This window comes from Periophthalmus magnuspinnatus, chromosome 2, assembly GCF_009829125.3.
Source record: "Periophthalmus magnuspinnatus isolate fPerMag1 chromosome 2, fPerMag1.2.pri, whole genome shotgun sequence".
In the NCBI taxonomy this organism is placed as follows: Eukaryota; Metazoa; Chordata; class Actinopteri; order Gobiiformes; family Gobiidae; genus Periophthalmus; species Periophthalmus magnuspinnatus.
The window spans coordinates 6,095,658-6,116,290 of record NC_047127.1 but is presented as its reverse complement, the minus strand read 5'-3'; the positions used below and the strand labels follow the sequence as shown (position 1 = coordinate 6,116,290).

The 20,633-nt window shown below is 44.7% G+C and overlaps 2 protein-coding genes across 3 annotated transcripts in view; one reads left to right on the top strand and one right to left on the bottom strand.

Moving 5' to 3' along the window:
• Window positions 1-1,007: 1,007 nt before the first annotated feature.
• Window positions 1,008-15,181, top strand: LOC117382083 (methyl-CpG-binding domain protein 5-like). 2 transcript variants are annotated; one of them, XM_033979127.2, is made up of 11 exons: window positions 1,008-1,060; window positions 5,094-5,314; window positions 5,397-5,535; window positions 6,117-6,219; window positions 6,299-6,467; window positions 6,546-8,870; window positions 10,648-10,880; window positions 10,960-11,976; window positions 12,077-12,150; window positions 12,602-12,677; window positions 13,475-15,181. In XM_033979127.2, exons 3-11 carry the CDS (start codon window positions 5,423-5,425, stop codon window positions 13,526-13,528), a joined length of 4,164 nt encoding a protein of 1,387 aa, XP_033835018.1. In that variant the 5' UTR covers window positions 1,008-1,060; window positions 5,094-5,314; window positions 5,397-5,422; the 3' UTR covers window positions 13,529-15,181. The 2 variants fall into 2 exon arrangements, with proteins under 2 accessions (XP_033835018.1, XP_033835012.1); XM_033979121.2 differs by having other exon boundaries at window positions 10,957-11,976.
• Window positions 15,182-19,332: 4,151 nt separating this feature from the next.
• acvr2ab (activin A receptor type 2Ab) overlaps window positions 19,333-20,633 on the bottom strand; it is a 33,281-nt gene continuing 31,980 nt past the window's right edge. The window contains exon 11 of the mRNA XM_033977520.2: window positions 19,333-19,556. Within this exon, the coding sequence (XP_033833411.1) occupies window positions 19,365-19,556 (192 nt within the window). The 3' untranslated portion in view covers window positions 19,333-19,364. The remainder of the gene's footprint in view (window positions 19,557-20,633) is intronic.

The window sequence follows — 20,633 nt, the reverse complement described above, 5'->3', positions numbered from 1 at the left end:
TGATAATAATAATAATAATGATAATAATAAACAGTCAGGAAATCACAGACTTGTCAACACACGTTTGAGCTCAAAATATTGTTTCAAAAATACTGTTTCAACACAACACTCACAGATGTGCCCAGTGTGTGTTTTAAAACCCATCCAAATTCAAAAGACCAGATCTATTTCAGCAATAAGAGTGAAACTGTAAGAGCGGCATCTTGTTGTTACTATCAAAGCTGCTAATAAGTCATTTAAACATGGCCCACTTCCCACTGTGGCCAGCAGAGAGCATCATACACTTAACCAACCCATTCTCTGTCAATGTTCTATAATCCAACCCTTTATAACAGGGGTGTCAATGACATTTTCACCGAGGGCCACATCAGCAAAATGGCTGTCCTCAAAGGGCCAGATGTAAAATAAATGTAACTACTTTTTTTTAACTTTGAATTAACTGTTTCTGCATTTATTACTTATTCAAGTTACAAATATTGCATATTCATTTGCATAGATGTAAAAATATGGCTGTGTAACAGCATATCTCTTGATAAAATGACATTTTAAGACCATCAAACCTTTTAATTTACCCTGTTGAGGGCCACATAAAATGATATGGAGGGCCACATTTGGCCCGCGGGCCTTGAGTTTGACACATGTGCTTTAGAATATCTGAGCAAATACATGAGCAAAGCCTTCAATAAGGGCAGAAAATAAAGTAACCTATCTAAATGTGAAGCTTTGTATACTACATCTTAGACCACTGCCAGCTTAAGGTTACATTTATTTAGGCCTAATATATTTGGCCTACATTCCTTCTTCATAAAAACATGTACATCTGTGTTTTTGAATATGTCCCTAGTACAGATGAGCAGGACTTTCTCTGTTGCATATGAAGCATGTGTCAGGTATTTCTGTATTATTTGCTGTTCTTAGTTGTGCATGTCCAGCATCATGTATGTGCTGGTGAACGTGCATCACCTCTCCCATCTGCTTACTCCGGCGCATGCGCACCAAGCCTCTCCATCATTTTCAATATCCCACTGTAGAAGAACCAGCAGAGGCAGTCAACTAATGGGTAAGGCTTCTTTTTCCTATTTTTATGTTCCTGGCTTTGTTGTTACACGCTTATATCGCGCGTAAAGCACCGATGTGTCATCTATTGAATGTCCTCGGTGTATTGGTTCATTTATGGCTGAATTAGATGCAGACAGAGACGTTCGGCTGAAGAGCGTCTCTCTTCGCTCTCTCCCTACGAACGAGATGGGCTTGCACTGCTGCTAGCTCCGTGCTAATGCTAACCTCAGAGCTATCCTGAGCAGCTCGGCCTGGCCCTGGCCTCGCCTGGCCCCTTCTCTCAAATTTAATGCGGGTCGAGCCGCTTTAGGGTTCCACTTTTTCGGGTCCAGGCTGTGCCCACAGCTCCAGAGAGTGTTTGGACAGAGCTTACATGTTGCGCACAAATATCGACGCTTTTAACGCAGCTGAACTTGTCGGATAATCCGGTGGCATTACAACAAGCTAGCAGGCTAGCTAACCAGCTAACTAACGGGAGCTAGACAGCTGACGCTGGACATGCTAACCCCCCAGCTAGTTTGATGCTGTGACTCTTGCATGTGAAGAATAGCCAGGCGCTGTTTGGGCAGAGGATGCGGTCAGGGGACGGTGTGGGCCGCAGGTGAGACACACGGGACTGTCTGCTCTTTACTGGACATAGTTCCGTACGAGGCTGTGTCCTGTCGCTAAAAGAGCTTTAAAGCAGCTCTTGGCACAGTTGATGAGTGTGGCTAATGTTCATCTTGCTAATTGGCCTTTCTCTACAGCTGGTATTGGAGCATATGGGTAAAATAATACACAATATGGAGAGGACGTTTGTCATCTCCACAGCACTGCAGATGCACTGAGCTGTCACCCTCAGAGGCTCTCTTGGAAAATGTCTAGTAATGCTCCAGCTGTGTCCATAAGATCACCGAGGGAGAATATTCTGTCCACCTCATGTTTGTACTTTTGTGCTGGTGTATTTTCTGTAAGATCTGTGAGCTGTACTTACTGTTTATGTTTGTGTGGATAAAGTCTGACATACACCTGTGGTGTTGTAAACCACTGCTTCTCTAGCAATAAGTCTGATGTGAGGTGCAAACAACGTGATCTTGTTTTGTAATGTGGACAGATGGAGCTCTGTCAGTAGTACTGGAGTCAAATGAAAGTACCTGCATGTTTGGACTTTTTCACAACATTAATCAGGTATGTGTTGTCTAGACAATACTGACCAAAGAATATATATATTTAAATGATTGTGATGTCGGTCAGAGAACTGAGCTCAAACATGCCTTTCTGGTTTGAGGTGTAGTGAATAGACAGTCAAATTAGCCACAAAATATCACCTTAATACTTAAAATATAGGTTTTTCTGTAGACAGTATTTTCAGTATTCTAATTTTGCAAATCACCAAAACAACAATTGCAACTTCATCCATCAGTACCCTGCACTGACAGGATTCTCTTCTTTAGACGTCCACCTAGGCCTGCCATGATAAATACTGTATCGACTTATCGTTCAATACATGACAGATTGAACAATCATTTTTAGGGATCAGTATTTATTGTGTGGACTTTTTCTTTGCACTAGTAGGAAAAGTTTGGTTATTTTTCTGTGCTATGATCAGATTTGAGCTGTACAAGGTTGAATTATGAACTTCTATGACTCATTATCGACACAAGCTAACTACTTGTAAGTGTTGCATTCTGTTACTTATTTTGTTATATAGTACATTTATAATACTTTTTTGAGATAATTCTGCTTTGTGGTTTGATTTCAATATTATCGTTTATTGTCTATATTTACTCAAGCAATATATCACACAGATCTACCAATGTTGCTGCCTCATGATGCTACTGACTGTAAAAAGAAAAAAGATGTTGCAGTTGTTTTGGAGTATATATATAAGTATATTTAATAAGGACGATTAAAAGGTGCAAAAAGAGCTGATGAAACACTTGCAGGGTAACCTTTCAACTATAAGTGTGCAGTATTATTTCTGTTCTTTTGTGGACATTTTTATGGCTCCATCGCTTTTTGTGATAATGTAATGTAATCTCAACCACAATGTTAATTGGACCTTTTAGTGCATATCTGGTCATCTGCAATGGTACTATTATTTGGAATAGTTAAAAAATATATACTTTTGATTTTTGTCGATGTTTCCCTCCCCTGCCTCCATCACATTTGTTGTGTGCTATGGCATTTGCTTCTTTTGGTGCTCATGATCATAATAATGGATTTGTTCATTCATGTATGTAGCATCATTATTCATAAGTCCACACCTGGTCGTGTGGAGCTGCTTCTGTAGCCACAGCTGCCCTGAGATAAAACTGACAGAAATGAGGTTGGTATCTGTGCCATCGGCTGGGTTTTACCCAAAGACACAACAGGGGCATTGGTCCGAGCGGGAATCATACTGAGCTGTGAAACAGTTATTTGACTTTGAACATTTCAAAAGCCTTTGAATGAGTTCTGTTCTAATTTTTTAAATGGTCTAACCTCCAAGCCTTTTCCAAAGCCTACATTTAAATTTCCCAAAGAGCCTTGTCCACGAGGGTGAGGGTAATATGTCTCCTGTTGTAGCTCCCAAATAGCAGTGACAGTGACAGTGTGCACATGTATGCTCTGCCTTCATCATTACACCGCATATGTATATGGGACTGCTCAGCCTTGTGTTTAGAGTGGACAATAATATAATGTCACACTGACAGATCTCAGCTCAGTGCACCACACTGTTCCTATAGACCCAGTGCAGCCACGTCCACGCGGAGTTTGTCTGCATGAGACAGCATAACCAGCAGTGATCTTGTGTGAAAGGAGGGACTGTGACATGGGTGTAAAAGTGCCAGTGATACCCAGAAAGTGAAGGCACTACTGAAACAGAAAAAATGCTACAAAAACTGGTACAAAGAAATATATTTTTCTTTTGACTGTATGCCTGGTGGGTGCTGGGCGAGCACTCTACAAAGTGACTAGGCAGTGTGACCAATGAAAACAGTTCTACAGTTCATCCTCAAAGAAATAGTATTTGGATTCATGGACATTGTACATTTGTTTTGTCATTCGAAAAAACGATTAATACAGGAAGAAGCATTGAAAAATGTACTGCCCAGATATCGGTATTGTTAAAGTACTGGTCTCACCCAAAATGGAAAGGTACCCGACTGTATATGGGACATGCCCTCTGATGTTAGTGCTCTCTCTGATCCAAACAAGCTCTCATACAAAAAGAACATGATCTGCCTTCTGTGGTCATGATATAAAAACATGATTTGGAAAAAAGTGCAATGATAATAAAAGTGATCATGGCTTTGGGCTGTTGGGCATTTACTGCTAATTAATTAAGGGTAGTTATCAGCCAGTGTGCCACAGTGTGTTTTTGCTCAAATGTTCCCTTAACTGGTTCACATCATCTTAAATACAATTATTATATACAGGGTCCTGAGCAAATGTCTTAACCCCTGCCCCTGGACCCAGAGCAATGTTCAGAGCATGGAGGCATGACAAGCCTCACCAAGCATACCATGCCCATCAAAACATGGCTAAAGCTAAACACAGATACTGGCAGTGGCACAGACTGTAGTAGCACTTTATATTCTACATACTGGTGATACTTTGCTGTGGGTGGTGTATACCACAGGTTAATTTCAAACAAAAGGTTACTTAAAAACACTACACACTACTATATTCTACTGAGGTGACAGACAGGTTGTCTACCCACCTGACGGGAGTCAAAGTCTGCATGCTCAGACATCTACTGTTACAAAAGTCACTGCTGGCTCCTGAAAAAATGTCTATTTGCTGTGCAAAGTTAACAATGGCCTTTCATCATTATTGTGTACGAATGGAGTCTAATGTACAACTACACATAGAGAGCCTTCCCTGCCATTTTCAGCACTGTTCAATTCACCTTGTATCTTACGGTTTAACTTGGAGCTACAGTGATAAAAGTATTGAGCCTTGTGTGACTGTAGCTTCATACAGTTTTCATCCATGTCTTCCTAAAAGCTGTATTGTTCATTACTTTTCACCTGACTTGGCACTGTTCTCTGGTTGTGTTTTGTTGACAGGAACCATGGGAAAACCGTGGCCCAGCAGTTTAAGTGAACCGTGATGTTGAAGGTGATCATCTGGACGTGAGGCTGAGCTCTGATACAGCGGATGGTGAAAGGCTGAGGAGTACTCCCCCTGCAGAGGACCTCCACAGCCCCTCCAGACACCTCATGGCTCTGGACCACAGTAATGGAAGCCCACACACCTTTTGCACAGTAGCCACGATGCAGCTTAAAGGGTAGGGTGGCCCTGCCCCTTTGTCCCATACAGACTTCCACTCACAGACCATAATGACACCTGTCTGCTCCTGTGTGTGTCAGGTGGTGCGTGTAAAAGCAGAGGAGAAATGAATGGAGGAAAGGAGTGTGAGAGTGGAGGCGAGGAGCGTCCGGCCCCTGTGCAGGTACCCATTGGCTGGCAGCGTAAGGTGGACCCCGCTGGACCGGTCGCCTACATAAGGTAAGCCTCATGCACACTGGGTTCATGGACTGAGAGGACCATGGTTTAAGGTTTTTCATGGCTGACGTTGAGACAGATTTTAGTAAAATCAGGAGCAGTCAATGGATGATAAGCCAAGATGTGATATTTAGATCTTCTTTACTGTAAACTCACTTACCTGTTAAAAGTTTCCATGATTAATTACATTGTAGATTCTCGCTAAAGGCATCAAAGCTATGGATGAACCAATGTGAGATGTAGTAAACAAAAACAGTGCCCCCTTCTGATTGACTGAAGCTAGTGTACAGAGCTGTGGTGGTTGTAGATGGGTGAGCACTTAACCCTCAAATGCAGAACAATGAAAGATGACTTCAACATGCAGGAATTGATCAAAATATACTGAGGAAGCAAATATGTAGGAACCATGAAAATCTCCTAAAAGTAGATTTTGCATAATGTGTCTCCTTTAAAGCTACTGTAATTTGATTGATTGACCCATCCTGTTGTATTCTCGCGCTTCACCACTAGATTTTGTCTGTTACTGCAGTCTGATAGTGTGCTTGTAAAAGCTTTGGTATTTGACAAGTGTGTGATGTGTGCAGCCCCAGTGGCTCAGTGCTGACCAGCCTGGAGCAGGTGAAGACCTACCTGCTGACGGATGGGACCTGCAAATGTGGCCTGGAGTGTCCACTCATCCTCCATAAGGTTTGCTCACATCTTCAATAATGAGGTAATACCTTGGCATACTTTTTCCACTTAGTCCAATGTTTTGTTTGTCTTGCAGGTGTTTAATTTTGATGCGGCAGCTGCAGTAAAGCAGAGGACAGCTGAGGATGTGAAGGCTGATGAAGATGTCACCAAACTGTGCATCCACAAGAGGAAGCTGCTGGCTGTGGCCACACTGCACAAAAGCATGGAGACCCACTCCCCCCTTAGCATTACCAGCCCTGGAGGTAACTGTGCTTCTTGACAGTGTTATAGACTAAGAACAGGAAACAAAGTTATTAACCTAGCACTTGTTCTGTGTGAAGGTACATCATCTGTGGGAGCTCCGCATCCCCTAAGTCAGCGAGCAGTCAGGACTAAAGCCCATGAAGGCCAGCCCAACGCTGTGGGCCCAGACTGCAAGAACCCTTTCAAGATGATGATGGCAGCGGGGCAGCGGTATCCACCGCCAGAGGTGGGCGCCAGCCAGCAGCCGGAGATGTATTCTGGATACCAGAGACAGAGGCTGGCCAGTGGAGACCCAGGTCCCAAGTCTCCTTATCGCTCTGGGTATGGGGGCATGCTGAGCCCCCCTCCAACTTCAAAAATGTATGGAGACGGTTCTCAGTCTCCTTGTGCTGACACTCTGGGGAGCCCGGATGGATTTACAAGGACCGGTTTGTGTGGGTTTCCTGGAGGTGGAAGTCCCAGCTCTGGACCCCACCTTGGGAATAGTCGGACACCTCTTTCTCCTCCCAGTGTCATGCTTCATGGCTCCCCCCCAGGTCAGCCCTCTTGTTCCATGACAGGAAGGACTAGTACTCCTCTCTCCCCAGCGGCCACGGCCAAAAGCCCTGTCATGAACTTACCCCGGGGCACTTTCCCCTCTGCAATGGATATGCCCCGTGCTCAATTCCACCATAAAACACAGCCTCCGGTACACCCTGTCCCCCCACACCCATCCTGCACTCTACAAAAAAGGCAGTTGACTTCTGAAAAAGACCCTCTGGGCATCCTTGATCCCATCCCAAGCAAACCTGTTGGCCCAGTGTCCAATGTGCCCAACCCCAACTTTCAGCCCCCCCTTCACTCTCAGGTACCAGTGATGAATGTAAACATCCCGCCCCCTGCCATTGTCCCTTTGCCAAGCAACTTACCTTTACCCACAGTGAAGCCGGGCCCCGCGGGGCACGGGGGCCATGTTCAGAGGACTCAGGCGGGAGCCACTGCCTCTGTGTCCCCGTCCCCTGTCACATCCCCTGTGCACATGGCAGGGCCCATACACGGCAGGATGGAGGCCTCCCCCCATCGCTCCCGCTCCTCGTCCACGTCCTCTGACCACGGCAGCTTCGCCATGCCCTCTGGACATCAGCCCCCATGTGCCACCATGAAGGTCCCACCTCGATCTCCCAGGTCAGCCATGGGCTCACCCAGGCCCATGCCCTCCAGCCCCTCTACTAACAAAAACGACCCTCTCCATCAGTACAAAGACTCCCAAATGATGCCCGCCATGGCCAATACTGTGTGTGCACAACAACACAGTAATCCCATGTACTCCCCCACCTCTTCCTCCCCCTCCTCGTCTACTTTAGCCAACCCCAGCGCTTCCCAGAAGGGCCACCCAGGACTCCTGGGCATGCCCCTTAACCAGATCCTGAATCAACAGAACGCTGCTTCCTTCCCTGCCAGCAGTCTCCTCTCGGCCGCAGCCAAAGCACAGCTAGCAAATCAAAAACACAGTACGCCCAGCAACACCTCCGCTGTGGCCAGTGGCGGGGTATGCATGGCGGGCATGGGTGCTGGTGGGCACCCCGGTCCCGGGAGTGACCCTCGTAGCGTAGAGGGACACAGCACTTTAAATCCTATGCTCCCTCCTAACTCCTCCATACTGCTGAACAGCCCAGAGGGTCAGAGTGGCCGGGCGGCTCTGAGAGACAAGCTCATGGCCCAGCAGAGAGACCCCACCCGCAAAAGGAAAGCCTCTTCTGGAAACCTGCCTGTAAATCACGACGCAAGCAACAGCACAGTGTACAACATGCTGAGCAAACCGGCCATGGGCGGACCTCACATGCCTGGGCCCAGTGCGACTGAGCAGCTACGCAAAGTGGGGCGCATGGGTCCTCTTCCTCCAAACACCTCCATGGCTCAGCTGCTCCAGTCCATGAGCTGTCAAAGCTCCCACAGCCTGCGGCCCGGCCTCAGCCCTGGTCCAGGAGCTGGGCCTCACCACTACAGTCCTGGGGGCCCTGCACAGAACCTTTTAGCACAGCAAAGGCTCCGCGCATCAGGAGACCCCATGCAGCACTGCCAGAGCATGGAGTCCTCTGGGGGGCTCCTGGGACATCATCAGGGCCAGTTCTCCGACATAATGTCCCAGATGCAGACCACATCCATGAATAACTGTGGACCAGTTGGCCCTGGAAATGGACAAATGGACTGTATGCCCATGGGACGCCCCAGCACTAACCCCCCACCACTGTCCCATCCGGGCCCCCATCCGGGTCCTCATCCGGGTCCTCACCCTGGTCCTCACCCGGGGGCTATGTCCCATCATGCTCAGCAAACCCTTCTTCACAGTATGGGCAGGACTAGCATGATAATACCACATGGAGGCGCTGATGGCAGCTGTTCACAGCCCCTCGCCGATCAAGGTGAGACTTATTTTCACCCCTCCTCTTCCACAAATTAAGTGTTGGCGTGCGAGGTTCTTTTCATAATGTCAAAATGAGCTGGGTACATGTCACCAATCCAGTACTAGGCACCCTGTAAACAAGTTCTGTAAACAGGTTTGCTCAGGTACGTACCGTACCTCTCCTTTGTGCCCTAGCAGACACAGTCTGGGTGGCTTGGATAGGTCACATGGTAACCAGCTCTGCATATAGTTCAACACCTTTTGAAAAATGCAAAGACTTCTTTAGCACCATAAACGGACCCACCAGTCCAACTGCCCATGATGACGACACCAGTCACATTTCAGTGTATTTAATACTGGTTCTTTATTCTATTAGGAAGCAATTTTTATTTCTAGATTTCTGAAAGGAGTGGTTAAGCCTTTCACACAAACTTTTCTGTCCAGCTGCAATGTGCTAAAAGAAAGAAAAAAAAAAAGATTATTTATTATTTAACCTCCTAACACATTTTTGATTGTCTAGGCCACAATGCAAATTGTTAGAAGAAAAATAACAGCATACAAGAACAGCAGGGTTTAGAATGAACACAAGGGTTTAGAATGTTTAGAATTTTTTTTTTTTTTTTTTTTTTTGTGAAGACACATGTCTTCCTGCTCCTGTCAGCCGCACTTCACATAAGACACATTGTTCCAAGAGGCACAATTGTTGTTTCTCATTTTGTTTTTACATTCAGAACAAATGTAAAAACAAAATGTGTTTTTACATTTGTCCTGAATGTTCAGGGTTTTAATAGTTTTTGCAAATCATTATTCAGATGTTTTATCAAAATGATTAAAGTTAAGTTTTACATCACTTTTCTCAGAAACTACATAATGTAAAAAGATAATTCTTTGTTTTTACACACATCAGGTCTCAATCAGCCTAAATAACAAAGAGAAAATAATAAAGCATGTCATGCAAGAGCTCGGGTCTTAGGAGGTTAAATTGGTGAATTACTTGCACCACTGTTGTACATCAGTTCAGCACCGTGTGGGAACCAGCTTTGAGAGAGGTCTGTGCTCCATGAGCTTCACTTTCAAGCTGTCTGTGTTTGTTAATTTAATTTTATCACCTCTATTTTTGTTATTATTTTTAATTTTTTTTTGTCCTGAAAACTTTACTGGAAAGGACAGCTTTGGTGTGGAATGGACAGAGGTAGACATCCCGCTCGAGTCGAGGCCACCACATATGTGCAACGTCCACTAGACCACAATCAAACCCTTTCAGATCAAATGACTGCTATGATGAATTATTGCATCAGTTGTTTTTTTTCCTGTATCAAGCACAGTGTCAAACAAGGGTTGTCAGTGGTAATGAAAATTAGATACTGATCGATACTAAAAGTATCAAAACTAGATACTCATTTGAGCAGGTATCAATACTGAAAAAATCATTCACAGGACAGAAATGAAACCTTTCCTGAATAACTTTAGAATGTTCTTGAGCTGTATCAGAACAAGTATATGACCACATAGACAGACTATACGCCCATGCACCACTATGGAACCTACCAGGACGATGCCAGGGTTACGCTGATATAAGGTCACATGGTAATATAAAAGAAAGTACTCTTATTTGATGTTGAAAATCACATTCTATTGTCTAAAGAAAGAGTGTTTTTTTAAATTATCATTATGGTATCAGAATCAGTATTGAGTCTATTTCATAGCATTGAAATTTAAGTATCTTAACACTATAAACACCCCATCTCAGTGTGACTTTATGGCAGTCTGGTTGACTTGGGTTTGTTGTTTTACAGTGAACCCTTCGTCTCGCTGTGGGATGGGGCCAATGCAGCCTCATGTTCCTCCTGGTGTCAACCCCAGTATGAGCAGCAGTGCAGGTACCGCTGGAGTCAACATGTACCAGCAGTCAGCCCACCCACACATGCAGCACCCGGCCTATAGGGGGCAGCACTTTTCTGAGACCCCTTCCTACCCGGAGAACAGTGCCAATGCTGACACCATGGCCTGCCTCTACCAGAACTATCAGGTATGTCCGGATCACACATTACACTCAAACTATTTGTCAAAGTCCAAGTTTATGAATATTGTGTTTGTGTTGACAGCAGGGGATGATGCAGCAGGGCCAGTTTGCAGAGGGCCAGCGCTCTCAAAGTGAGGGTCCTCCTGCAGGAGCCCTATGCTCGGACCGGGGTCCTGGTGGAGGGCCAGAGGCGGTGGATGCAATCTACAGAGCTGTGGTGGACGCTGCCAGCAAAGGCATGCATGTTACGATCACCGCCACTGTGAGCGGGACCACTCAAGCCAGCCCCGTCCCTGCCCTCAGTGCTATGAGTGCCTTCACTGCTTCCATAGGGGACCCTGTCAACCTGCCCCAGGCCGTGAGCGCAGTCTTGCACGGGCAGGAGGGGGACAACCGCTCCAGGGTGCTGCGCAGGGCTCCGAAAAACGAGCCCGAAAGTGGGGAGTACTTCCGCTCCCCTGGTCGGGGGACTCCCAGGAACCAATGGGACAGGGAGCAGCACTTGCCTGGTTTAGACTCACAGAATAGCAGCAACTGGGGCGGGGAAGAGTTTCTAGAGTGTTCCACTCAGGTCAGGAGCAGTCCCTGTGTGGAGCGTCCTGCTAGCCTGGCCCCTGCCCCATCCTGCCCCTCAGAGGGCCACAGCGACCATGGCATGATCCCCACTCACAACAAGGCTTTCCTGGAGGAGGCCTACCGCTTCAACAACTGCACTCGTGGCCCTGCCAACTACAAGGAACGCTTAGAGCACACACCCCTGAACGGAACTACCAACCATTTCAACAGCAGACCTTATGGGGAAGTCTTGACTGGGGACGATCAATCGCCTGGCTCCTCCACCAGTCTGGAGGGGCCTCTGGCCAAAGACTACAACCACTACAATGGCCACCTCAATGGTATGGCCCCCAGCCCCTCAGACACCAAAAGCCTGAGCAGTGAGGAGGACCTGCGGCCTCCCGATTCACCCTCTTCAGAGCCACTCTACCGCTCTAGGACCTTTAACATGGGAGAGTTGGTGTGGGGGCTCAAAGGGTTCCCCCCTTGGGCCTCCAAACTGACCTCTGACGAACAAGCAGCGCTGCAGCTGAGGGAACAGGCCAAGGTCAGTGTTGCCCTACTTTACACAACCTTGTATCCTGGCCCTGCAGAGTGATTCATCCACAAGGCTAAATACTTGATTCTCTTCTGTCTTCTGATTTTAGGTAGAGCCAGAGAAGCTTAAAACACTAACACATGACTTGGAGGCTCTTGAACGAGCGGCCAAACTAGGACTCAAGTAAGTAACCCCAACAGTTGGACATGTTGACCCTCACTTGGTGTAGAAAGTTAATTCTAGTTGACTTGTGGACATTGATGTGGTATTTGCATAACCAGCTCTTGAGAACATATGACGGCTCCATCTCTTCATGGGGTGTTCTTCCCAGTATTTGCCAGAATAGACTTGATAATAGCAATTAAAAACAAGATCCATATGATCATTGATATAGTGTACAGTGAAGTCCCTTTGTGCTTTGCACACTCTTGGCATTTCACGAATGAACCTTGACAAAGTGGCTTCATCTTAAAGCACATTGAGAGAAGGCCAAGGGTTTGCAACGCTGTCAACAAAGCAAAGGATGGCTACTTTGAAAACTCTAAATATGTTTTATATTTTTGATTAAAATTCCTCAAAGTATAAATAATGTAACATGTGAGTTTAATACTGATGAGTGAATGTTGCTCCACAGGCCGGGAAAACTCAATAATCACTTAGAAGCTGCTATCCACGAGGCCATGAGTGAGCTGGACAAAATGTCTGCTACAGTAAGTATTGTCTTGTAGATTGCAACATTTTGTTTATTTTTTGAAAGTGTTGAATTTTAGTGTACATTGTCCTATCTGACTGTGTCCCCCCTGTACACCTGTCTGCAGTCCTCCCCCTGTACACCTGTCTGTAGTCCCCCTAGTCACCTATACATAGTCCTCCTCCTGTGCACCTGTCTGTAGTCCTCCTGTGTTTTGTTTTTTTACACCTGTCTGTAGCATAGACTGTATATATAAATGGACATTGGGCATTGCAAATAGGAAGTGATCATGGGCTTGCTTCCGGCTCCATCGACTCCAATTCACTTTACATTAAAAAAACATCCCTCTCTCCTCATAACGGCTGCCATGCTTTTATTATGTCATTTTGGTCTTAAAATGACCGTATTAACTCACTCTACATCATTGTGGTATTTTTATTTCACTATTGTGTCCATAAATCAAGATATGAAGATTAATAAGGGACACATCGACTGCCTTCTTTCCCTGAGTTCGTGCTTGCTAGGTTTGTTTGACAGTGTTGCTAAGCGCCCGTCCTCTGCCAAACCAGTGGTGCAGGGGACGGGCGCTCCAGATTAGCTCTTTGGTTACTATGATACTCACGGTCGGAATTCCTGATATCGAACTCGGCTCCAAATTGGCCCTGATAGCCTCGAAGAGCTTCATTTCACTGGAGCTGAACGCTACGGGTGGCATCACACTCCCTTAGTCCACTTCTTTATACAGTCTATGGTCTGTAGTCCTTCTTTATACCTGTCTGTAGTCCTGTATCACTCACTGTGTATGTTCCATTGCAGAGGGAGCGTCAACTGAAGCTCCCCAAATCCAAGAGGAGGAAGATCTCCAGATAACAGCGACTGTCGCCCAGCTCCACGGTGCTAACACGGACATACGGGCTGACGCAGACGCTGCTACAACAGTCTGGCCCCGAGACAACACCCAAACTGTTGCAATTTGTCTACAGCTCACTGAATGAACTATTTTTTTCTAGTAAGATAGTAAAACATGGAAAGCTATGAGCATTACCTTGCATATTTAAGAAAATAGACAGTCCAAATATTTCTGATACATTTTCAATATGTATATAGATAATCCTGAAATTTCATGCTATTAAGAATTGTATGTAAATATTGTACAATGTCATGTACAAGCGTACCTAATGCACATTTTATCTTTTATTGTACAAACAGAAGTGTACCAATGTGTTAGTTTCTATTGAGAGTGCGGTTCTGTCCGGCCGCATGTATAGGACGAATAAGACTACAGCATCATGTCATCCTCACAGTGCCCTGTAGAGGTCCCCCTCTCCTGCTTTTAACATAGTCACTCAGAATGAACTTTACCAGAAAAGTGTTCCTCCGCAGTCAGTTCAGCTGATCTGTCGATTATGTCTTCTCCGTTACTGGGTTTTTGCAAAGTCCACCCAAAGACTACTGCACTTGTAATACAACTGTCATTTTACTATTGAACCACAGCTCTGGAGGGGTTGTCATCATATCATTTAGTATTACTGTCCGGCCCACAGAGTACTTGAATACTTGTACATGCAGAGTGGAGACCCCATAGCTGCAGTCTTTGGGTGGACCTCATGTTACGTGGCTGCCACTGCTCCACAAACACTACACTAACTGGGCCTGGACACGGGCCTGGACACGCCGAAGAGGAGTTACTCACATGTAGGGGCCTTGTCTTTTCTTTGGATTTTGTTTACTTGTGTAAATTATTTGTGTACAGTACTCCATATTTATTTTGAGCTTTACAAATATGATGGCAATAATACTACAAAGAGTTGAGAACTCAAGCCTTATATGTGTATGTCTTTCTATGTTTTAAACTATGGTCTGTCATGAGTACTGTGCTTCGGTTTAGTTTGGGGGGTGGGGGGTATTAGAGGACACTAAACACTGAAGAGAGCCCCGCCCACTTTCTGGATTACCTGTTGCACCTGTTCATACGTCCTTGCCGCGCCACACTAACTGTTCACGTTTGAAAATACCTTTTTTTTGTGCAAACTATTTCTCCATTGTGTCATCACTGACTGTATTCTTATCTGACATCGAGAAGGTACTGTACTTAGTATTCAAAGCTACTGTCTGGTCAGGGTGGGCATGATGGGCGAAAGTGGTCCGGACACATGAACAGCTCTTTGGGTAAAGTTCATTCTGCTCCATTTGGCTTTCTCTCCTTTGTGTGTGAGGTGTGAGTGCTCTTCGAATCTCATCATGTCATTGTCAGTATTTTTATTTGGTAACTAAGTATATATTGTGTCTAATATATACTGTGTGAAGAATGATGTGCACTTGATTGCTGGTGTTTTGGTTTGTGTGGGCTAGAGATAGTCTGTCCATTCTCCTCAGCTTGTTTGGACTTTTTTAATGGTTTGATGTAAGCCGATTTTTTTGTAAATATTGTGAAACATTACAGGTCATGCAGTGATGTAACATTTGAACAATGTTGCACAGATGTTTAAGATATTAAAACATGCTCACTTTTACTTGAACAACGCAACCTGTTTCCCCTTATTACTTTCATGTCCAGTTTGAAGTAAGAGCTTAAAGAACTGTATGTAGCTGTATGTTGGTGCACTCTGACAGTTTTAAAAATGTACTACAATCACAACCAAACCGAGTTGCCAGTCTAAACCTGCAGATAGAAGACACAAGTTTTTCCTCATTCTCAGTATATGGACAGCATACACTGCAGCAGTAGAGGCACTGATTAATCACTGGGTGCAGGTGTTGGGGTTTATATAGCAACAACTCAGATCAGAGAGAGTGCTTTTAGGCCTAAACTACTGCATTTCATCATTGAAACTGGCAACCCAAATGAGAGACTTGTGTGAGGCTCATTCCGCTTTCTGATTGGATACTTGTTTTGAGAACCCATACACCAAATCATAACACATTTGTCTATCATGTCCAATGTTTTTATAATTAAGAAAATATCAGCATTCGAATATAGTTAATGCTATATTTCATTTGAACATATCTCCTTCCAATTTAAAATCAAAATCTTACATACGGTCCCTTTAATGTGAATGAGCAGCACTTATAGTGTACGTTTGGTGAACAAATAGACACAAATACCATCACAATCTAAAAACACATTTATTTACATCACATGGATGACTTGAGCAGATACAAACCATTGCCAGCTCCTGTAGCAGAGCCGCAGCACTGACCCAGGGGCCCTCTGCTCTGACCAGAGGCCGCAGCAGGTCTCTGCTCTGAGCGTCCGGAGGCTCGGCTCCTTTTATAACTCCTTTTATGAATGTTTTAGGGGGAGCAGATCCTGTGCCAGTGCTGCAGCTGTGCACAGACTTGTACGTCAGAAAGTAGTGTTTTCTATTCTTTTTGTTCTTTTATATATATTTATATATATATATATTTGTTGGCCTGGCAGCCAAACCATTATACAATCGTGGCAATTCAATGTTTCCTCTAAATCACTTTGAAAGGCGGCTTGGACAGAGTCAGTGGGTGTAGTCAATGATTGCGTGTCCCGTATTGCAGTGTCTCTCACACACGTGGCTCCTAGGATCCTGCAGGACACCAGGGAGGGCCATTCAGGACCATAGCTCCAAGCCCAACCATAGCTCCATAGCGCCACCTGTGTCAGAAGTGATCAGTCTGAATGTAGAGGAAACACTGAAGGAGAACACATACTTGGACACGTCAGCTCAGAGTAAATAGTGATAAAGTCATTCTGTACAGACCGCTGCGGAGTGGGCAACAAGACCCAGAGCTGTGAGGCGGCCGGGAGCTCCGCGCGAGCCCAGGAAGTCCACACCCCTGTACATTCACACACCCACCATCCAGAGCAACAGGGCTGAAACCTGAGAGGGAGCACCGGAGCACCGTGAGCACCCTGAGGTCCTCCGACACACAGCCTCAGCTCAGTGTGTCCCGGGAGAGGAAGAAACAATCTCAAAGCTCCTGCACGACCACGGAACAGACCCCAAAGAGCGCCCCCTATAGTCCACGGGTATAGTTCACTCTGTCCCCTCGAAGAAAGAAGCACGTACAGTTCATATTTGAGTATTTCCTGAATGAAAGCCGCTCCTGAGCTCGGAACCGAAACCGCACTGTTTAAAAAGAAAATAAATACGCCACAACAATATGCAAGGATAAAAAACCCAAAATGCTACAAGTTAACCGTGTGTATTGAAAGTGGCCCCTGCAGCGTCCTACAGAAGAGTAGGGGAGTTTGCGGCACTGGTTGCATATAACTTGCAAAAAGCATAGTACGAATCCCTGAATGGTTGTGGGCCGGGGTGGTCTCTCAAAACACAATTTATTGGTTCTTCTAAATCTTAAAGTGAGTAGCGTGGCCAAAATTGAGTATTGTTATATTACTTGAGTACAAACTAGTGGTTCAAGAAAGAGTAATTGTAAGAGCAACTGTCAATTTGAAGTTAAATGGAAGTGGAAAGACAAAAAGTTAAAGAGGGGGTATTTTACTTCTATGGGGTATTAACTGCTAACACAACATATTTAGATCACAAATTTACCTTTAACCGTTTTGAAAATGCTATATTTGCCAAAAAAAACCAACGTATTAACATGTTTTATAAGTTTCGTTTTTGATGCTCTGAGTCGCCACTGCCTTTGCTCTCTGTGCTGAGTCACTCCCCCTTCAGAGCGCTATCACAACACAGTCAGCTTGCATCCCGCTAATGAAACTACTGCACATCACATCAGGTTTGTGAAGTTATTGTGTACAGTTTTGTCTCATGTTTTTGAATATTAATGGAGAATTGTTGTGCGGGAGCGTAGGTGACGTAGGGTTGTGGGCGGAGCCTTGTACAGAATCTTACAGCTGACCATAAAGAGTTGGAAAAGGGCCTGAGAGAGAAACATACATGGATGACATTTAAAAGCTCTTCAAGCCCGTTTTGGATCAGGGAACAACATAACAAAAAATTGCATAATACCCCCTCTTTAAATAATGCATACATTTTATCTGATATATTCAAAACAAACAAAAATGTAAAAAAAAAAAAATTGAGTATTTTCCACATGAAGCTTTTTGACTAGAGCAACCAAAACTTTTACTTACGCAACCGAGTACTGTTATGCTGTCAAATATATTACTCAAGTAGACCTACCCACCTCTGTATTTCAATACTTTATATGTTTACGTGTACGATAACACTTTTTTCTTACAGTTTTGTTAAGAATTTATTTGAAATTTCACAGATTGCCGTTTTAGAAAGAAGATGCACCTACGAATCACTCCAAATTGTGAGCTGAAAGACCATCCCAGGTATTAGTCTGCACCAGAGCTCGCAGTCCCTCAAAGGAGACCAATGAAGAAGATGACACCCCTCCGTGACCTTTGACCTGTGTGAACTTTTGATTGCATAAACGTGTCAACCTGATGATGTGAAGCTAGAGTTAGTCACAATTTTAATTAGCAGTTACAAAATCAATGAAAAAAAACAAAATTTAAAAGGTGCACTAGTCAACTTTTCTGGAAGAGAGTATGCAACTTGCTTGTCTCCATGGAGATGTTCGTTATTTGCCTGGAATCTAGGACAGTATGCCATTTAACGCATCTACCGCATCGTCATGGAAACGAGCAGGTAACGTCGCCAAGTTACAAATGAGATCTATGGAAAGGTGACCCCATATAGTAAAAATGAGTCTTAGTCAAGGCTTTAAATAACACCTATAATCAAATAAATGCAAGATAGAAAGGTTTAATGCCATACTGGGGTATATTCCAGGCAATACAATAACATCTCCTTGGAGACAAGCAAGTGACAGATCCTCCACCAGAAAACTTACACAGTGCACTTTTAAACTTCACAAGATGAGAAACTCAGAGGAGCACAATACCACGTGTGTATAGGATTGTTATTGTCGGCTAACTTTAAAACCAGCGACCACTCTCTCGTTTTTTTGTTTTTTGTTTTTCTTGGAATTGAACTACAAACCCAGCGGTTCCAGACCAGACTACGCCAGACCGAGCCACTTGATGAGAATTGAAAAGTGCTTAAAAAAATGCAAAAGACAATTAAAATCAGTTTAAAAAATTCCAGGGGTTAGCGATGGCTAGGAACTCTGGTGCTGCTGAGTGGGGCCGCGTTGGACTACATTACCCATGAGTGCCTGGGCTTTCGGGTGGTGGTGGTGGTGATGATGATGGTGGTGGTGGTGGTGGTAATGGTGGTGCTGGGGGGCGAGTCTACTGTCCGTCAGATCTGAGGTAACCTGGTTGAAGGAGGTTTATGGTTTTCGTATATTGTCGTAATGCTTTTGAGAATGGACACCCCTCCCTTCCCCGCTGACCCCCCGCTGACCCCTCGCTGACCCCATCTGACCCCCCCCCTCCGAGTCGAGTGTCTGTGTTACAATATGTACAGCAGCATTACACTATTGACATTCAAAAGCTGTTATTGGCAGATAGTCTTTTTGGAGGGGGGGGAACGCACACAAAAAAACAGCAAATGCGATAGGAGCCGGGCGCTTCCTTCTGGAGATCTGTACATAGTTTGAGAGTTTTGGAGAAAAGAGTCTAGCTCCGGTTTACAGTCGGTAGTTCGGTAGTTCGGTAGTTCGATTCCGGGTACGAGGCCTGACAATTTCCTGAAGTTGCGGCCCGCACTCAGAGAAGACTTAAAAACCAGCCAACCAGGGCGGGGGGTGGGGCCTTTTCTTTTTTTTCTTTTTTTTCAAAGCTCCATCATAGGCTGGACTCCTTCGGGGGCAGGTCCACGTTGGTAACCATGGTGACGACGGTGATCTCCTCCGGGCCGATGAGGGGGGCCTGCCTCTGCATCTGGCCGATCCGCTCCTCCACGCAGCCGGCCGACAGACGCGCCTCCGCCTCGTGGTCCCAGCAGTCCTCCACGGTCTCACACAGCATGGCCAGGCCCTGGGGGGAGAGAAGGGGGGTCAGATGCAGCCGGACGTTAATGCTAATGCTAACAGTGCTATTACTAAAGCTGCTACTGCTATTAATATTACTGGAACTATTCGGCTACTACAGTTGTCAGTGGCAGCAGGATGATGCGGAGCTCAGGCCAGTACAAGTACTTTTCACGTAGTACCAAGTGTATTTAATGCCAGTAAGGGCTGGTTTGACAAATTTCAGAAACGCTTTAGACTCAAAAGTGTTTCTGTGCCTCTACAGATACCACTGGAGTTTTTAATATGGATGAACTTTGAGAGTGTTTAAAGAAGAGAGAAATGTAAGAAAATGTTAATGCCTGTGTGAGAAAAGTGTATAAAGTGTGTGGTGAGGGGTTTTACAGCCTTAAAACATATATAATAATTGTAAAAAAATAAAGCAGATACTTTGCGGATTTCACCTATTGCGGGTTATTTGTAGAACGTAACCCCCGCGACAAACCAGGGACCACTGTACTACCAAATCTACTACAACAACAGCAAAGCTACTACCACTAATACAACTAAATTTACTACATCTACTACCTACTTCTTCGAAAAGGAGTAATAGCCTAATACAACTACTTCGACTTCTACTTAGTCCACTGCAACTACTGCTACAACAACTACTACTGCTACAACTACTGCTACTACAACTACAACTTATCCGTATCCATAAAAAACAAAACCAATGCTAAGATTTTTTACTACTACTTCTACCACTACCTACTACTATCACAATCAGAAGACTTGTATTGCCATTGTCAGTGAACACAGCTCACAAACTAGGAACTTTTTATGGTGATTAAATTGCAACATAAAAACACTGAATAAGTACAAATAAGGTCATGCATAAAGTAAAAAAAAAAAATGCTTAAAAATAAAATATTTAGAGGTAGAAGTATACAACAACAACATCAGAACAACAGTGCAAACATGGCTTATTAAAGTGATCGGTGCTGTAAAGTGTCCAGTTTAGCACAAATATTCTGAAGTGTCTACTACTACTACTACTACTACTACTACTAGTACTACAGATGGGACAATTCTACGACACTTTAAA

Bases quoted from the DNA above. Each gene is read 5' to 3' on its own strand.
- LOC117382083 (XM_033979121.2), top strand. From the start codon at position 5,423: ATGAATGGAGGAAAGGAGTGTGAGAGTGGAGGCGAGGAGCGTCCGGCC. The intron at 5,536-6,116 runs GTAAGCCTCATG...TGATGTGTGCAG, and splicing joins GGACCGGTCGCCTACATAAG to CCCCAGTGGCTCAGTGCTGA. The intron at 8,871-10,647 runs GTGAGACTTATT...GTTGTTTTACAG, and splicing joins ACAGCCCCTCGCCGATCAAG to TGAACCCTTCGTCTCGCTGT.